This window comes from Anas platyrhynchos, chromosome 20 (assembly GCF_047663525.1).
Source record: "Anas platyrhynchos isolate ZD024472 breed Pekin duck chromosome 20, IASCAAS_PekinDuck_T2T, whole genome shotgun sequence".
Classification (NCBI taxonomy): domain Eukaryota; kingdom Metazoa; phylum Chordata; class Aves; order Anseriformes; family Anatidae; genus Anas; species Anas platyrhynchos.
In genome coordinates, this window is record NC_092606.1 from 4,841,467 (window position 1) to 4,859,353 (window position 17,887).

The 17,887-nt window shown below is 62.2% G+C and overlaps 2 protein-coding genes across 11 annotated transcripts in view; one reads left to right on the forward strand and one right to left on the reverse strand.

Annotated features, from left to right (window-relative positions):
- Positions 1–3,021: 3,021 nt before the first annotated feature.
- CRYBA1 (crystallin beta A1) lies at positions 3,022–15,824 on the reverse strand. Of its 4 annotated transcripts, XM_072026100.1 has the most exons (7): positions 8,325–11,580; positions 7,624–7,687; positions 6,950–7,058; positions 6,608–6,726; positions 4,805–4,946; positions 4,023–4,165; positions 3,022–3,856 (listed from the first exon to the last, which is right to left on the reverse strand). In XM_072026100.1, exons 1-7 carry the CDS (start codon positions 8,353–8,355, stop codon positions 3,709–3,711), a joined length of 756 nt encoding a protein of 251 aa, XP_071882201.1. In that variant the 5' UTR covers positions 8,356–11,580; the 3' UTR covers positions 3,022–3,708. The 4 variants fall into 4 exon arrangements, with proteins under 4 accessions (XP_071882201.1, XP_038021777.1, XP_071882200.1 ...); XM_038165849.2 differs by lacking the exons at positions 6,950–7,058; positions 8,325–11,580 and adding an exon at positions 15,345–15,824 and having other exon boundaries at positions 7,623–7,687; XM_072026099.1 differs by lacking the exons at positions 6,950–7,058; positions 8,325–11,580 and adding an exon at positions 12,843–13,345 and having other exon boundaries at positions 7,623–7,687.
- Positions 15,825–16,360: 536 nt separating this feature from the next.
- MYO18A (myosin XVIIIA) overlaps positions 16,361–17,887 on the forward strand; it is a 31,487-nt gene continuing 29,960 nt past the window's right edge. For 6 of the 7 annotated variants that reach the window (XM_072026094.1, XM_072026088.1, XM_072026084.1 and 3 more), the window contains exon 1: positions 16,361–17,374. In XM_072026094.1, coding sequence (XP_071882195.1) covers positions 16,361–17,374 — 1,014 coding nt within the window. The remainder of the gene's footprint in view (positions 17,375–17,887) is intronic. The other variant, XM_072026092.1, reaches the window with a different exon arrangement.

Here is a 17,887-nt window from a genome sequence, read left to right on the forward strand (position 1 = left end):
TTTCTCTCCTTCCTTTTCTCAAGCTGCTATTGGAAGGGCAGTGCAAATCCCCGAGGTTTCCACCTTCTCCTTCCTCGATGGCTGGCGGTGCGGGAAAGATGCCGGAGTATTTGTGAGGTCAAAAATCTCAATGAGCTATTGTCTCGTCTCCGCTTTCAATATTTTGTTTTCTGTCTGAATAGATCTTTGGAAGGAAATTGCTCATCTCTGGAAAAAAAAAAAAAAAAAAACGGAAAAAAAAAATCTTTTTAATGCTTTATCTCAATGTGAAGTTAACCAGCAGTATTAAAAATCGCACGGCCTCCTTCCTGCCTGGCTGCCTCCCCGAGGCTGGCGCCGTGTCCGATGTCCTCCCTGGAGGAAGCCCTGCAGCAGGGTGGCCTGAAGGCGTGTGGCAGGGGAGGAAGGGCCCTGGGGCGCTGCCACGGGGCGTGGGTGGCTCCAGGACCTCTCCTTCCCCATAGGGGACACCCAGGCCACCGGGGCTGGCAGGGGGGTTTGCACACCACGGAGAAAGACAGAATTGACTATCTATAGAAAATCCTTTAAAAAAATCATAGTAAAGTGAGGGAAGGGCTAAAGTGTAGGAAAAAAGCTTTGGGATTACAACTGCCTGGAAAATAGCATATAAATGGGGTAGAGCAGAATTCCCCGCCTGCTTAATTAGTTTATCCAGCATCATCTTTTGGCCAGCGTTTGCTCTTTTACACACGTGCGTGTGTGTCCCTATCCTGAACGTGCCTTGCGCGTGTGCTCGCTCCGTCTGAACAGACCTGGAAGTGGCTCGCGAGCTGTCGGAGAGCTGGGCTGCTCACTCGCAAGTCCCATAACCACAGCGACCATCTCCCATACCCCGTAACCCTGCCCCATCTCCAGCCGGCCCATCGGGTCTGCGGTGCAAACGAGGCTTTGAAGCCAGTCCGGCTAGTGGCTGTCTTACAGTTTGGGGAAAATGTCCTTCAGGATGGCACCTTTCCTTTCCTAACATGACCTGTTTTCTGCGACTTTTCGAGGGGAGTGGGGGTGAGAGAAAGAATCTGCTTTGCTGTTCTCCTGCAGACAGAAATAAGCGTTGCCGTGCTTGGCCTGCAGAGCAAAACCAGGTGAAGGTCCAGAGCCAGCGCCACTGGAACTGGGGGTTCTCTGCAGCAGCCGGGATCCCCATTGCCCAGGGGATTTATTCCCTTCCAGGCTGTGGTTCTTGTTACTGTGGGTTTTTTCATTTTTATTTTTTTTTTTTGTAAAGGAAAAGTAAACATGCCTTGCTTACAGTTAACGAAGTAGAAATGCTTATGTTTGCAGTCAGTGACTCAGAATATGAAGCTGTGCAATTCTTGTTTCTTCATCTCTCTCTCTCTCCTCGCCCGTCCGTGTGATTTCTGTTAGTCTTTCCGTACTTCTGCCACTGTAAATGTGAAAGCTTGCTTGCATTATTTTTTAGAAATGCATTTTGCACACTCGGGTTTCGCTGAAGCTCCGTGAAAAGGTTAGTTTGAAGCAGATGAATAAAGCTATGCACATGTTTTGAAAGTTTAATTTGTGTCTCATTACCAGAAGTGACTTATCTGCCCTCTTTTGCATTCCTGTGCTGTCATTGCCTACATTATCTTCACCATCTCGGAGGGTATGATGTAAGGTGACAGTTCTTTGCTGACAGCTGTAGCAGAAAACTGGCGCTTCTTGATTTTTTAGTAGCCTCTCTCTCCTTTGCTTTCTCTGTCTCTCTCTCTCTCTCTCTGTATATCTATATAAATATATATATTATTTTTTTATTTTAAAGAGCCTACTTTAGTAATTGGAGGGAGAGGGGTGAGCTGGCTTGTTTCGGATACACTTCGTGCTGTTGGATGAACGAGTGCCCTTTTCTCTCTGCTCGGGAGCACGGGGGCCGTAGCCGCGCCGGTTGCGCTCTCGTGCCGGGCGAAGCAGCTTGGAGGAGGGGCTGGAGATCTGCCCGCCGGGCAGAGCTGGTGGCACGGGCAAACTTGAGGCTTCTAACGGCAAAATAACCGAAGAGAAACCCTACCGTTTTGTATTCCCACTGTGAGCGAGAGGGACAGGCTTCCCTGCTGTCCCGCTGCGGGTGTGTGTGCGCGGGGTGCGTGCGGTTTGTGGCCGCCGGAGCGGAGCAGGGGCTCCCTCCCGGCCTGCGGGGTGAGAGCTTTATTTTGGCTTTGTTTTCCTGAGTTATGTGCGTTGGGTTGCAGGTGCCCCCTTTGAAAACTTGTTGCATAGCCCAGAGCCTTTGTGCAGAGGCGTCTGGATTTTGTGACGGGAGAAGGACCCCGACAGCTTTCTCCCCGTGTTCCCTTCACCATGGCAGAACTTTGTACTAACTTGACAGCTTTTTTTTTCATACAGAACAGGGCTGCTTTTCTATCTACCATCACACGTGTACTTACACACCTTCAGTGGCTCGCAAGCCTCTGGAGGTCCTCAACTTGTTTACTCGGGGGACGGATGCCCCTCTCTCCCCCTCCCCGAATACTTCAGTGTTAATAGCGGTGCAAAACACCACCGCTTGCTTCGACTCCGTGCTGGGCTGGAGAGCTCTCTCCAGGCAGACCCGCAGGAGCAGGGCACGGCTCTCCCGGGCAGGAGCCCTCTCCTCCTGCCCTGCCGATAGTTCTCATTTCCTTCAGTTCCCTGGTGTGTATTAAAATCGCCGCGAGGGGTTGTGCTCTACCTGCTCAGGAGCTGAATTACCTCTGACCTGCGGAGAGGGGCAGCCCCTCTTTGTCGTCGATGTTGTAGTGTGCAACCAGACGAAACAGGAAAGGTCGGTTTTGTTTTCTTCTCCCCTTCCTGGTATTTTTGGAATAGGTTAACGCACTCTGTGTGCCCAGCTGGAAAAGTAGGCGTTTTCCCGATCGTGAGAGGGTGGCTAGAAGAGTTAGTGTAATACCTGCTGTAGCTGTGTCCGGCGCAGCCCGCTGCGCTGGTATGGGTGATGTCACGGACTGTAAGGATAGGTAATGTCCATGAGCTGTAATGGCATGATGTATCTTTACCAATGATGTCATACTTCACACTAAATGTTTAAAAAAAAAAAAAAAAGTTACCTGAATTTTGTTTATTCTGCACCAACAGGTCTTCAAAATTTATCCAAATTTTATTATTTTATCAGGAAAAAAAAAAAAAAAGAAATTTGTGTAGATCGAATACGTTAAGACAGACAATAAGTGATGTAAATTGTTGAATAAAAATTTTAAAGTTTGTGGGCGTCGGTGTGACTTTTTTTTTTGCGTTCTTACGGAGCATCCCCCTGGCCCTGGGGATGCTGCGTGGCTGCTGGCCGGGTGACGCTGCCCATGGAGCACACGCGTGGTTGTGGCTGTGTGTACGTGAGTGCTGGGCACTGCTCGGCCTTGCAGGGCAATGGGGTGAGGTGTCCCGAACCTTCAGGGGGACGGGGAGGGCTGGGAGGAGGAAGGGAGCCCTGCAGGGGCCGGGATGGGGACGCGCGACTCCGATTCCAAGCGCACAACAGCAAACACCCACCAAGCTGGTTTTATCTTTTTCTTTCAGTCACATTTATTGGCAGTTGTGGCAGCTGGTACCGTTTAGGAGTGTTGTTCCATAAAGCAGTTGCAGTACAAGAAGGGGGTGTTATTTTAGGAGGGGAGTATTAGCACCAAAAGGGAGCCGGTGAGCTTTAGAAACCTTGCAAAGATGTGCTCGAGAGTTGGGGGGCCGGGCGTCGGGCAGCTACTGCTGGATGCGCCTGATGGACTGGATCTGGGAGGTCTGGGCGTGCGAGCCCCACTCTCTCCAGTGCTTGTAGTCTCCCCCGTGGTGGTCGGCCTCCAGGACGTACTGGTAGCCGCGGTACCCGGGATACTGGTAGCAAACCCAGCTGGAAGAAACGGAGTCGTCAGGCGGCCGTAAGGGGAACGAGAGGTAAGCAAGGGAGTTACGGGGCGTCCCCCCTCGGGCTGTGGCAGCAGAGCGGTGGCCGTGGTTTGTCCCTGCTGCTCAGCCCAGGCACGTTGGTGCTTGGTGGCCCTTTGCCCGTCACTTACGCGCCGCAGGGGATCTTCATGGAGCCCACTTCGTTGTTGGCCCAGCCCATGGCCTGCAGCGAGGGGTAGTCGTCGCTGATCTCCCACTGGCGGCCGATGAAGTTGTCTTTCTCGAAGACGGTGATCTTGGATTCCTTGTGGTTCTGGGATGGAAGAGCAGCGGGTGAGGGGGAGGCAGTGCGCCCTCCCCAGACACAATTTGGGGCAGCAGCACAGCACAGTTTGGAGGGTTTCCTGGGGGCTGTGTGCGCAGCCCAAGGGATGGAGGCGTTCAGAGCCCCTGGGGCTGGTGTGAAGGTGCTGGGGCAGGGTCAGGGCTTGTCCTGGGAGGCATCAGTAACAGCTGTGCTCTTTTACAGCAGGCACAGAAATTCCCTTTAAAGCTTTAGAAAACAGAAAAGCTACAGCAAATCCTTCTGGGCACCAGGGGAGGAGCTGAGCCCACTCTCAGAGCCTCTGCTGCCTGCAAAGCCCCTGGCACAGCAGTTTTGCCCTTCCTAACCTCAGTCTCTTGGTCTGAGGGTACTGCCTGGGAGCCTTCGCTCTGCCTGGGCTCAGAGATGTGTGAGCTGGGAGCTGCTGTGCAGCCCGCTGCTGCCTCCAGCCCCCTGCCTGGCTCCGTGCTGGGGCAACAGAGGTTGCTGCAGCGCAGACACCCGGGGGGCAGCTCCTGCCCTGCTCGGGGCAATTCCTGCCCTGCCTGGGGCAATTCCTGCCCTGCCTGTGCCTCTGCTGCTGCCGGGACAGGAGGCTGCAGGCAGCCCAGGAGCAGGGGCACTCACGGCAGAGCAGACGGGGCGGAAGGACATCAGGCGCTCGATGTGGTAGGCGTTGCTGCCGCTCCAGGCGTCCCAGCGCGGGTACTCTCCCCTCTCCAGGATGAACTGCTGCCCGCAGAAGCCGGTGTGCTCGTAACCGACCCAGCTGCAAAAACAGAGCAAGGGCTGCCAGGGCTTCCTGCAAGCAGCTCTGGGCATCCTGCTCAGGGCTGGCACCAGGAGGTGGATGTAGGTGCAAGGAGGAGGTTGAGGTCTGGCCTCTGCCCGCAAGCCCGAGTGCTTGGGAGGAGAGGAAACGGTGCTGGATGTGGGCAGAGCACCCGGAGAGGGTGTAACAGCCTGGCTAGTGCCAGAGAGGCGTTCAGCATGGCAACACCAGCATCCCCTGGCTGCTGCAGGAGGTGGGATCCCACCCTCAAGGGGCCCAGCCTGCAAACCTCGGTGGGGATTCGCTTCCCCAGCAGAGCTCTGTGGCTGTCTGCGTGGGCTGGCATCACGTTAGGGTGCCAAAGGACGTCTCCAGCAGGCTGTCCTCTCCCAAACACCTCATTTCTGCCTTACTTCCTAATTACAGCCTGGCACAGCTGGAAAGACCTGAATTCCTCATGCCCAAACCAGGCAGAACCAACCTGGCTCTGGGCAGGCCTGGGAGCTGTCGCCTGTGCCCTTTTTGGGTCCCTCTACACTGAAAACAAGGAGGTGAGAGGGATGCCTCCACCCCGCAGGATGCAGTTTGCACACTCACACGAGAGCCTGCCCAGCACCTGCCCCCACCCCGGGCACCCCACAGGGTGCAGATCCCTCCTGGGCACGTCCCCGTACAGGGACTGGGGACGGGACATCCACAGCTGAGGGGAGCAGGGAGGCAGAGACTGGGCTGGGGGCTGGGAGGAGGGAGGCACAGAGCTGTGCATCCTGCAGGCCTGCTTATGGGGTAGAGGGGATGCTGAGGGGCACGCCGAGTGGGGGTTTTGAGGATTTCTTGCCACTGACCAAAACTCAGCCCTGGTCCCATGCCTTGCAGTCAGCCTCCTAGGAAGCAAGGTGAACAGCCTGGCTGGGAACACGTCAAGTGGAGCAGTGAGCTGATTACGGCGCGAGCACGCATGCTGCGGTAATCCCATTAGCATTACAAATCCTAAATATAGCAGTGCAAATCTATCTTGTCTGCTTCCCCAGCCCCAGCGGGATGTTTGCCATGGGGACTGCTCCTTACGCACAGCATCTCGGAGCAGCTCGAGAGCTGTCTTGCCTGTTACAGGAAGGTTCCTGCGTGCAGGGAGAAGCCTGGCTCTGCTCCATACCCTAACAGTGACCGGGGCAGCTCAGCACAGGCTGCAGGAAGGCTCTGCTATGGCCCTAAGGAGCAGGGTTGGGCCCTGGGCTGAGAAATGGGGTTCTTAGGCATGGTGCTTCATGGGGTTACACGGGGGAACGGGGACCAGGCTGAGCTTGTGAGCCAAGAGCCCCTCACTGAGCACTGATCTTTGCTGCATCCTCGGGCATCATCCATGCTGGGCACTGGGGAACAGCAGCACGACTGCTCCCAGACTGCAGGAGGCAGTTTTAGATGATGCCAAAGGTGTTGCTGCTGTCCCCTGGCCCTGTGTCTGTGCTGGTGGTGCCCAGAGCTCGCTGCTCTGCCCTGGCAGGGTGGGATCCCAGTACCTGGCTTCCCCCGGCTGCAGTGCTTGGCTCCAGCTCAGTGGGGTGAGACTTTCCAGCCCTGCACGTGCTCAGGCACCCCTTGCCCTGCCAGCCCCACACCTGGGAAAGCACCCACGCCACGGGCAGCCGGGTACTCACGCGCCACACTCCACCTTTAGGGAGCGGATGTTGTCGAAACCACACTCCATGATGTTTGGACAGGCCGAGGTGAACTCCATCCTCTTGCCCTGGAAACTTTCTTGGTCGTATACGGTGATCTGGAACAGAGAACGAGCTGCCAAGTTGCGAACTGCCCGGCAGTGGCCCCGAAAGAACCAGCAGCTTTTCCAGAGGGTCATGCTCCATCTGGGGAAGAGCCAGCTGGCATCCTTTGGGTTTTGATGCAGAACCACACGCCTTCGTGCATCCCGGTGCTGCTGGCCCCGCAGCGCCCTGCCTGGTGCTGGGGGAGCCGCATGCCAGCTCCACTCTCCTGCTCACCCCTGCGGAGATCAGTCCCAGGGGCAGCGGCACCATCTGGAGCCATTCTGGGACGGGAGGGTGGCAGAGCTGTGGCTGGCATTTCTCCCAGCCTCTGCTCTGAACACTCGAGGGCAAAGAGGATTAATGGGGAAAGGGTGAGGGGGAACTCCCCGGGGGCTGCGGCTGACGCTGTCCTCTCCATGATTTGGCAGGATTTTGTCCCACTTGCACACGTGCTTCTCCTTTCCCTCTCGGTTCCCTCTGCGAACTGGCTTTGTCCTCAGTGCTGTCACCATCCCTGGTGCCCTCAGGGCTGCTCTCCACCTCGCCCTGCCATGCCCAATGCCCCTTTTGCAGCCCTTGTGCCCTGCAGTCCCATGCCCACCCTGCCAGCCTGCCTTCACCCACAGGGGAGGGCAATAAGAGCGTGTGGCTTTGGGGGACTGCGGTAGCTGCCTGGCATGGCACAATTTGTCACAGCAGGGCACGGCCAGGCCAGGGTGCTGCAAAGAGGCTTATGAACCCCCCCGGGGGTGTTTGAGCAGGCAGGAGGCATGCTCCAGTGCCTTGTTTTCTTGGCTCCCCCGGCCTCACTCCCTGCGGTGCAGCTTTTCTGGCTGGGGAGGACCGGCTTCGCCCCCTCCCTGTCTCCCACCACCACACCTGAGAGGCAGCGGGTGCAAGGACGTACCTTCCAGGGGCCCATGGGGACAGGCAGAGGGTTTGTCTGAGCCATCTTTGCTGCTGGGAAGGTATCTGGGGAAGGAAGGAAAAGCAATCGGTGTTGCAGAGCACTGCCACGCATCCCCCTGCCCGCTCACGGGTCTCTCCATGAGATCCTCGCCAGCTGCAGGACGGTGTGGGGGGCACAGAGGTGGCTCAGGAGACACAGACAAAATGGGGTGCCCCATCCTGCCCGCAGCCTGCCCACCACCACCATGGGGCCCCTTCCCTCCTCCCAGCCATGGAACGGAGCCCGTGCACCCATTTCACACCGGGATGCAGCGCTCGGTCCACTTCTTCTTCCCCCAGCCATGGCAAGGAAACCCCAAGACAGTTTGGGGAGCACACTCTGCCCAGTTACTGGAGAGGTCCAAGGGACCCTCTGCTCCCATCCCTACCCTGGTGATGCCTCCCTTGGGCACTCCTTCCTCACATCGGGACAGCCTGAGGTGCCAACAGGGGTGCTGTGCCCCACCAGGCAGGTGCTGGGCACGGAGATACCCCACACCATGGGGGGCTCTCTGCCACCCGCTGTGCCCGAGCTGCCAGTGGGGACGTGTGAGCCCTCCAGGTACCTCTGGCTCCTCTCCTGCCACCGGAGAGGAGCATCCGCACGGCAGCAGCGGGGCGAGAGGGGCTGGGGTGGAGCGGGGCCGGCCCCAGGACTCACCTAGCTCAGGCGGTACTGCTGCTTCGCCCATGTCATGTCTGCCTACTTCAGCGGCCCCGCTTTTATAGGGCGCTGCTGGCCAGGAGCCGCTGCCAGCATTTGCGGAGCCGTCAGCACAATGCTCCGGCTGGCATTGTTCTGCTGATCCCCAGAGATTTCAGCAGCTCATCCCCATGGGCCCGGCCACATTCTTGGGGAAAAAAAAAATAATAATAAAGGAAAAAAAAAAAAAAAATTGATCATAACAAAAATAATCGAGGCGGCTGTTTGCACAGATAATCTTGGGCGTGAATGACTCAACATTTTGGCTCTTCTGGCATTTTCCAGGGGCAATGCACTGCGCCGTCACGGGGCTGGCCTGGCCTGGGTGCAGGTGAGCACGGGGGGGGACAGCGTGGCACCGTCTGGGTGAGCCTCACTCCGCCGGCCATAGAGGGTCCCTGCCTCCACCCCATGTGCTGTGGGGTGGCACAGGGGCTGTGGGGTGGCACAGGGGCTGTGGGGCAGCCACAGCCCCATGGCAGCAAGGGGGCCGTGAGGCTGCTTCTTCCAACATGGTGGGAGCTGTGGGGCCCCCTGCCCACATGTCCCCAGAGCCACACCAGGCCCTTGGTACGGTGCTGGCTCCCTGAGCTCACACAGCACCACCATGGCCTTGGTGGCGAGCCCGTGGGGGTGGCAGGGCCGCCATAGGCCTGGGCGGCACTATAGGCCTTGCGGTAACCATGGCAACCTGGCGCACCTAGGCCTTAAGCCTCACAGTAACCATGGCAACCAGGTCCTGCTCCCCCTTCCCCACAGGGCTCTCTCGGGGCCATGGCAGGGCGGGTGGCGCAGGGTGGGGGATGCAGGCTGTGGGGTGCCATGGTGGGCACGGGCTGTGGGTGCCATGGCGGGCGTAGGCCGAGCCGCCGGGGGTCAGGAGGCGAGCGTGGCGGCGCGGGCTGCTGCCTCAGCGCATGGCTGCCGGCACAAAGCGCCGCCCGCCCGCGTCTGACTGCCCCTTTTGTCCTCGCAGCACAAAACAAAGCGCCCCGTCAGCACGGCCTGCAGCCCGGCCTGGCGCGTGGCCTGCAGGGACCCCGGCAGGGCGGCATGGCCGGGGTGGGGTGTGCGGGGAGATGGGGCAGCCCGGCTTTGGGGTCGTCCTTGGGGATGGGGATGGGGGCATCCTGAATTAAGGGGGTCGGGGTGGTGAAATGGGGGGAAGCAGAGCGCTGCTGAGGTCTGACACTGACACAATGGCTGATTTTGTTGTCACATCCCAGTAAATTCGGGGTGGGGGGCGGCTGCCCTCTGCCCAGCCATTGAGACACAGCCCACAAAGTGTCCCCAGGTGAATCGGGGCACCCTCCCCAGCAGCACGTGAACCCCTCTCAGCACACACATCCTCCAGCGTGCCTTTTGGGGACCCTGCCAGAGGGGCATGGAGGCTTTGCCAGGAGCGTGGTGCCGCTAGAGGGAGAGCTCAGCCCGGCCAGGCAGCGCTGCAGCTGGCGCATGCGGGCGTGCAGCAGTGTGCAGGGGGTGTACGGCACCGCTCACCCCTACACCCACACACAGCCAGTCTGTGAACAGAAAACACCACAAATGGGCCTTGGGCAAAGCCCCGAGCTGGCAGCCAGCACCGGCCACAAGCAGGGTGGGGAAGAAACCCCCCTTATGCACCACCTTGTGTCGGGCATGGCCACAGCGTGGCACCCAGGGGTGCTGCAGGTCCCCCCTGCAGCTCACAGCGAGCCCCTGCTGGGGACAGATCCCCCCGCCGAGGACATGGGAGGATGGGAGCGAGGGCCTGGGGAGCCACCGCTGCTGCCACAGCGCTGTCGGTCCGCGGGCTGTCAGGAACAACTGGTTTTTCTAGATCCCGGAGACTATAAAAAAGCAGTGACCTATTTAGCAAACCCCGTGGCGCTGCGAAGCGGCTGCCTCCCCTCCCAGCCCAACTCGGGGCCCTCGCTGCCGTGGCCAGACGTCTGAGCCTGCCGTGGGCACTCCAAAATGCTGCCAGCACCCGCTGCCCCCCGTAAAGCTGTGAGCAGCACGGGGAGTTTGTAGGGTGTGGGATTTGAGTAAAGCCCCGCACAGCTCCGTGCCGAGGAAGGGCTGCTCAAGGCAGGGCTGGTGGGGTCAGACAGGCTCCCGCAGACGTGTGCTGGGCATTTTGCCATGTGCACAGAGGTGTTCATCATCGGGGAGGTGCACACAAGGCTCCGTGAGCCCCTCGATGCTGCCCTGAGGCTCGGTGGCCCCAACCAACGTCAGCTCCAACCGACGTCAGCCCCGCTGCTGCCTGCCCATTGCGATAAGGGAGCAGGAGCTGCCGCAGGCTCTAACTGTCGGCCGGGCTGTGCCGGGAGGCAGGGCACCGAGGTAGAGTAGCATGACACGTCCCCTTGCAGCAGGACAAGCCACCTCAGCCACCGACCCTCCGTCTCGCCCGTCCCCCTTGCCGCTCTCCAGCTGGCTGCGGCTCCCCGCGCTCAGCGCCACGTGCCCAGGACAAAAGGAGAGCACCACAAAAGCAGCAGGCAGCTGCGCTCACGGCTGCCGGCCTCCATCGCTGCAAGGGCTGGGCCTCATCTGCCACTGGGATCCGGGGCTGGGAGCTGAGGGAGGAACTGGGGGCAGATCCCAGTGCCATGGGTCCCTCTGTCCATGCAAGGCTTTGGGGCAGAGATGAACACTGAATAGTGATTTTGGGACGAGCTTGTGGCTGCCCAACTATGCGGTCCCCATTCCCTAAGCTCTCTCCAGCTTCCCCAGGCTGCCAGCCTTTACCGTGCATGCTGGGGTGCCCCAACGGGGGTTTGCAGCATTTCTGGGCTGTGCCTAACCTTACAGACACACCGCCCGGAGCTGGACACGAGTGGAAGGGGCATAACAAAGGCACTGCGGTGCTTGGTGCTGGTTGCTGGCCACGTGCTGCCTCCTGTCCGAGGCAGCGGGCATCCTCTGGAGCCATCAGCTTCCTGCACCCAGGGGACAGGTGCCATGGGGAGAAGCACCGGCTATGAAATGGTTCTGCAGGCAGCTCCTCCACCTCCTGCTTTGGATTCTCCAGCTCAGCCCACACCAGTGGATACAGGGATGGTCAGCCTGAAACCCTCCTCTTGCCGGGTGGACTGCCCTTGGTTAGATCCTTACAGCACCAGGGTGCTTTCCATCGCGGGGTGCGATGTGCCACGGGGTGGGGACTGCGTGCGCTGGGGGGCTGCAGAGATGTGCCATAGGATCGCGTTGTGCTGCACTTCCAGGGGGGGGTGAGCGTGCTCTGCGTGCACCAGCAGCGTGCGCGTGGCTGTGCAAGAGTGCGCGTGTGTGCTGGGGGTGTTGGGGGGGGAGTGTGCAACCCAGCTTATGGCCCCGTGGGTACATTGCTGGGTGCACCGGGCTGTAAGTGCACTGGGGTGGGTGTGCGTGTGTGCACTGGGGGTGTGTGCAATTTGTGTGTGTGCACCGGGGGTGTGTGTGCAAGCACCAGGGTGTGTGTGTGTGCACTGGGGGTGTGTGCACTGGGGGTGTACCTGCACCAGGGGGTGTGTGTGTGCACTGGGGGTGTGCACCAGGCTGTGTGCGCACTGGGGGTGTGCCAGCACCGATGCGTGTGTGCGCGCTGCCTGTGCACCAGGGGCGCGTGCCACCTCCGTGCGTGCGTGCACCGGCTGTGTGCGCGCACCGCGTGTGCGTGCCCGCGTGCACCGGGTGCACGCGCACCGGGGCGAGCCCCGCATCCCTCGCACCCTCCCGGGGGGGGGTCGCAGCACCTCGCCCCCCCCCCACCGCCCCTCTCCATCCCATCCCCTCCCGTCCCGGGGCCGCGCCCCGGTGTTGCGGGCGGCGCGCGCAGAGCCGGCAGTGCCCGCCCCGGTACGGAGCCGCCCCCCCCAGCCCCTCCCCGCCCCGCCCCGCGCCGCCGCCGCCGCCGCCGCCGCCACCGGGGCCCGGCCCCGCCGCCGCCGCCGCCGCCGCTGCCTCCAGCGCCGGGGCCCCGCTGCGCCTCCGGGTGAGTGAGCGAGCGCCCGGCACCGGCACCGGGACGAGGCTGCGGCTCCTGCAGCGCGCTCCCCCCCCTCCCCGGATCCCTTTTTCCCTTCCCTCCCCCCGGTCCGGGCCGCGCCGGTGTGCGTGCGCGCGCGTGCGCGTGCACCCCCCCGCCGGCGTGCACGCGCACGGGGCGCTGTTGTCTTGCGGTGCCCGTGTTTGTGCATCCTCCTCCCCTTTCTTCTTTCCTGACCCCCCCTCCCTTCCCCTGCTGTGCGCTGCGCCCTTGGGTGCCCCCCTCCCCGTGCCAAGCCGTGCCGTGCCGCAGCACCCCCGGGGTGCCCCCACCCCGTGCCGGGAGCTGTGCGCGCCCCCCATGGGGGGCATTTGGGGGTGTCTCCCTTTTTTTTTGGGGGGGTATTTGGGGACAGGCAGCCTGGTCCTGCTCACATGGGTGTCAGCAGGGAGAAGATGCAGGTCTGGGCCCCCCCGTGCTGCCAGGGAATTGAACTCAAAGCCATTCGCCCGGCTCACCGCTAAGCAGTGGTCCCCTGGCACCTGGGTCACCTTGCTGGGGGTGCAGTGGGGTGCCCAAAGGGGTGGTCTTACAGCAAATGAGGGGGGCTGGCAAAGCCCCTGGGTGCTGCAGTGCCTGCCGGTGCGTTAATTTGCCCGGGGAGCAATATATAGAGCGGCGAGGGCTGGGACGCGTGTCCAGAAATAGTGTGGTTTCCAGCTGGCCTCTGAGATGCAAATCGCTTGGTCAACGAGCGTTGGAGCTAAACTTAGGGCAGATGCTGAAAAGCGTGGGCCCACATCACGCCAGGAGAGCAGCAGCCACTGTTCCCTTGCCTCGGAGGTCCCTTGGAGCTGGGGGACCCCCACCCTTGCACCGAGCCCTGGGCAGAGCCAAGCATCACCGCAGCGCCTGCGCCGGCCCTGGACTTTGCCCGCTGACGAGCTGTGGCTCAGCTCTTTGCTGTGGGCTGGGCCCTGCTGGGGGTCACGCTGCAAAACGGGGTCCCAAAACGTTTGGCGGGGCAGGCAGGTGGCTGCTGGCGACCCTTCATGTGGGCAGTGGGGTGAAGCCCCCTTGCAGGGGGTGTCCTGCAGTGGGGGACTTCTCCTTCCCCGCCAGCCGGTTGCTGAATCGCTGCCGTTCCCAGCACAGAGCCCGGCGGGGTCACTGCTCTGCAGCGGTGTTTTGTAACGCTCAGACTGTTTTATTGCCCCGGTTTGGGGCGAGGCGGGCGCTGGGGCGCGCCGGGCACGCACACCCCACAGCCCAGGGTGACGCGTTGAAGCTCTCCCGGCACGGCGACGCGTTTGCCAGCCAGCCGCGTCCTCTGCTGCCGGGTTCCTGCACGGGAGGACCCAAAATCCAGCTTTGGGCAGAGCCTGGTGGCGCTGGAAGGAGTTGTTCTCCTCCTGACGCATCCCAGCGTTGTCCGTAAGGGCAGGCAGAGTGGAGAACTTTGGAAACCCCCTAAATCTTCTGCGGAAATCTTGTGCCGGCGTCCGGTGAGGAGGCGAGGAGCTGTGGCACAGGTCAGCCGCTGCATGGGAACAGCTGGACATCGCTGCCAGCAGCTCCCTGGTCCTCAGGACTGTCCCCAAACCTGGGGCACAGCCGGGGCATGGGGGTCCCAAGGGGGTGGGTTCCAGCCTCTAGGTCCCACCGCCGGCACTGTGGGGCGGGCAGGGGCCGGCAAACTTGCGCTTCAGGTCCCCGTGTCGGGAGCGCGTCGGACGAGATTGCGTCGCGGGGAGGGAAGGAGTGGCCCCGAGTTTCAGTGAACGCCTTCCTCCCTGCCGGGAAGCTGCGGGGTCATGGGGCTCAGCACCGCAGCGGGGGAGCCCTTTGGGGGTCTCCGGGGGGTGGCTTTGTGGTCGGTTCCCTTATGGCTGTGACCTTGTGGGTGATGTCCTCCCTGCCCTGACAGCCCGCGTGTCGCAGCAAGCACCTTGCGTGCAACGAGCGAGCAAAGCTGGCGCCCGCGGCCGCCTCTCCCCGCCGTGTGCTGGCTCATGCACGGTGCCACCCCAACATGCCTGGAGCTGGATAATCCCGGAACGAGCCCGGGCTGAGCCTGGGAGGGTGCACGGGGTGATTCAGGAGCAGGGGAACGCTCAGCGGCCACCCCCTGCTCACAGCACCCGCCTGCGCCCGGCTTTTTCCAGTGCCTGCATCCCGTTGGCATCCTTGGGATCATGGAGCTTCCTTGGGGACAGGCAGTGACCCCATAAGAGCCAGGGGGAGGCCGGGGGGCTGCGCTTGGCCATGCTGGGGGGCCTCGTGGCTTCCAAAGCTCCTGCCCCTTGTGCACAGTGGCCTTGCGTGGGGTGCGCGTGGCGGTGCTGCGGGCTGGTGCTGCTGGCTGGTTGGCGCTGCTGGCTCATTAGCGATGCAGCTCGTAACGCTCCTTCCCCCTTTTTGTCGAGCATACAAAGGCCCGGAGGGAGCATGTGTGCGGGGGAGAGGAACGGCCGAGGACAAAGAGCGGTGCTGGCCGACGGGCTCTGAAGGGCCTCGTCCCTCAGCAGCACCTGCCCGGCGGGCTGCGCCGGCCGCTCTGCCCATGGGGTTCCCCGCGGTACCCGGGGAGGGTCCCGGCAGCCCCTAACCCCCTCACTGCCCCATGGTGAGCTGGGGGTGCCTGGCACTGCCCTGGCCAAACCGTGCTGCTCTGGGGATGCCCAAGCAGGTGGGGTCACCGGTGGCACATATCAACAGGAGGGGTGCCGGTGGTTCCCTCGCTGCCATTGCTGGCACCGAGGCCACGGTGGCACTGCCCTCGTCCCCAGCATGAGGAGAGCTCGGACACGGGGCACAAAGGGCCCTGTGTCCTGCTGGGTGCATCTGGGGGCACGTGGCCCTGCGGGGAGGTGGCACAGGAGGTGGGGATGCTGCGCTGGAGCTGAAGCATGGCTCTGCAGGCACGGCACGGCACGGCATGGCACACGGGCATTTCGGGTGCCCACGGAGCCCATGCTGCTGGCGTGGGGACCGTGCCCGTCCCCATGGGTCCCACAAACCTTTCCCTGCCGGATTGCTCCAGCGCAGATGCTTGGAACGTGGGGACTTTTCCTGTTGTCCTTTGTGCCGAGGTTCAGTTCCTGCGCGGCGCGGCTTCCTGCTCTGTTTATATATAGCTGTCAGTCCGTCCCTCGCTGCTTTTCCACCCAGCTGTTTGATTTTTGAGTTGTTTATCCGCAGCCCAGGCGCACAATGGAGGTCGGTGGGTGGCTGGCGGCCGCGCGGGGAGGCAGTGCTCGCCCCGGGGCTGAGGCTGGGGGTGCCCCGGGGCTGTGTGGGGGGCTCCGGGGGGGTTCAGGCTGTGCGGTGGGGCCCGGGGCTGGCCGTGCCATGGCTTTGCTGCAATCTGGGGCCCTCCCCCTGCGCGGGATGCCCTAATGAAAGAGCGACTGTTCCTGGAGGTCGCCGCAGCGTCACGAGTTCTGCGTCGTCCCGGCTAAAATTAGGCGTTTATCAGCCTTTCGGAGGGATGCGATTTCACAGGTTCCTGTTTGTTAGGGGGGCACTCGGCCAGGGCTGTGTTTGGGGGGCTCCCTCCCTGCTGTCCCCCCTGGGTGGGGACACTGCGCTGCTGTTCCCCGCGGCCCTGCTGGCTTTGCGGTGGCCGAGGCTGGGGCCAGCCCCAGAGAGGCCTCTGTGCCTTCGACAAGGGGCTTTTGAACCAGCAGGCGAGGTGTCTGTGGTGCCGCAGGCTTTATTGCCTGGGGGAACATCCACACCAGCAGAAACCGCTGCAAACATCATGGGCCCTCGGGAAACCTCCCTCTCCTGCCTGCCTGTGCGGCTCCCAAACTGCCTGAGGGGTCTGTGGGGGTCTCTGCTCTCATTTTGGGGCATCCCAGACGTGGCCTGGGCTGGGGGTGGCAGCAGGTGACCCTGTGGGGACACGGGGTCGGTGCTGGCCGTGGTCTGACCGTGTCCGTGTGTCGTTCCGCAGGCAGGCGGCCGTGCCGTGAGCAGCGCCCCCAGCAGCACCCTGCCGCGGGGGCGAGCGCGCCCCGAGCCCCCCTCCACCATGTTCAACCTGATGAAGAAGGACAAAGAGAAGGATGGGGCGCGGAAGGAGAAGAAGGAAAAGAAGGAGAAGAAGGAGCGGATGTCGGCGGCCGAGCTCAAGAGCCTGGAGGAGATGAGCATGCGCAGGGGCTTCTTCAACCTCAACCGCGCCTCCAAGCGGGACTCCAAGGCGCGCCTGGAGATCTCCAACCCCATCCCCATCAAGGTGGCCAGCGGCTCCGACCTGCACCTCACCGACATCGACTCCGACAGCAACCGGGGCAGCGTCATCTTGGACTCGGGCCACCTGAGCACGGCCAGCTCCAGCGACGACCTCAAGGTGGACGACGCCAACTTCAAGGGCTCGGTGCTGCAGCGGGCGGCCAAGTTCGGCTCGCTGGCCAAGCAGAACTCGCAGATGATCGTCAAACGCTTCTCCTTCTCGCAGAAGAGCCGGGACGAGAGCGCCTCGGAGACCTCCACCCCCTCTGAGCACTCGGCAGCCCCCTCCCCGCAGGTGGAGGTGCGCACGCTGGAGGCTCAGCTCGCCAAGCACGGGACGCCCCCGGGACACCCCCGTACCCCCCCTGCCACCTCCTTTCGAGCCCGGGTGCCGGAGCTGGTGGGCAAGAGATTCCCCGCAGACCTGCGGCTGCCCGCCCTGGTGCCCCCGCAGCCCCCCGTGCCGCGGCAGCTGGAGCTGCAGAGGCGCAACACCGGCGATTTCGGCTTCTCCCTGCGCCGCACCACCATGCTGGACCGTGCCCCCGATGGGCAGGTGTACCGGCGCGTCGTGCACTTCGCCGAACCCGGTGCCGGCACCAAGGATTTGGCGCTGGGGCTAGTGCCGGGCGATCGGCTGGTGGAGATCAACGGGAGAAACGTGGAGAGCAAATCCCGGGATGAGATCGTGGAGATGATCCGGCAGTCGGGGGAGACGGTGCAGCTGAAGGTGCAGCCCATCCTGGAGCTGAGCGAGCTGAGCCGCTGCTGGCTGCGGGGCGGCGAGGGGACGCGCCGCGCCACCTGGGATGTGAGTAGCGGCGTCCCTGCCACCCGGCTGGTGCCCCCGGGTTTCTGCCGGCCGCCACCGTCCTCGCGGCGGGTGTTTGGGTTGGCACAGGGCGTGGGAAGCAGCGGGCGTTGCAGCTGCTCCCGGCTGCAGCAAGCGCAGGGAGGAGCGGGCGGCTGTGGCGAGGATGCGGGGGCGATGCCTGCTGCGCTCCGGGAGGCAGGATGCTGCTGAGGAAGGAGTCTGCAGCTGGCTCGTGAGTTCATACTGGTGGGTTTTGGCCCCAAAATGCTCAACGTGAGGCTGGTTTTGGCCTTTCTCCTGCTGGAAGGGCTCTGGAAAGGCTCTCCTTTGGAAAGCCTGTGCGTTGACCCAGGTATAAGTGAAGGCAAAGCATCCGTGCCAGCGCTGGGACGCAGCACGATGCCTACCAACCCCAAAGCCCCCCGTGCCCACCTCCCCCTGCCTCTCCTCCCAGGGAGGAGTGAGGTTTGGCAGGGAAAGGAGCTCGGGGGGAAACTTGTGAAGCTTTGC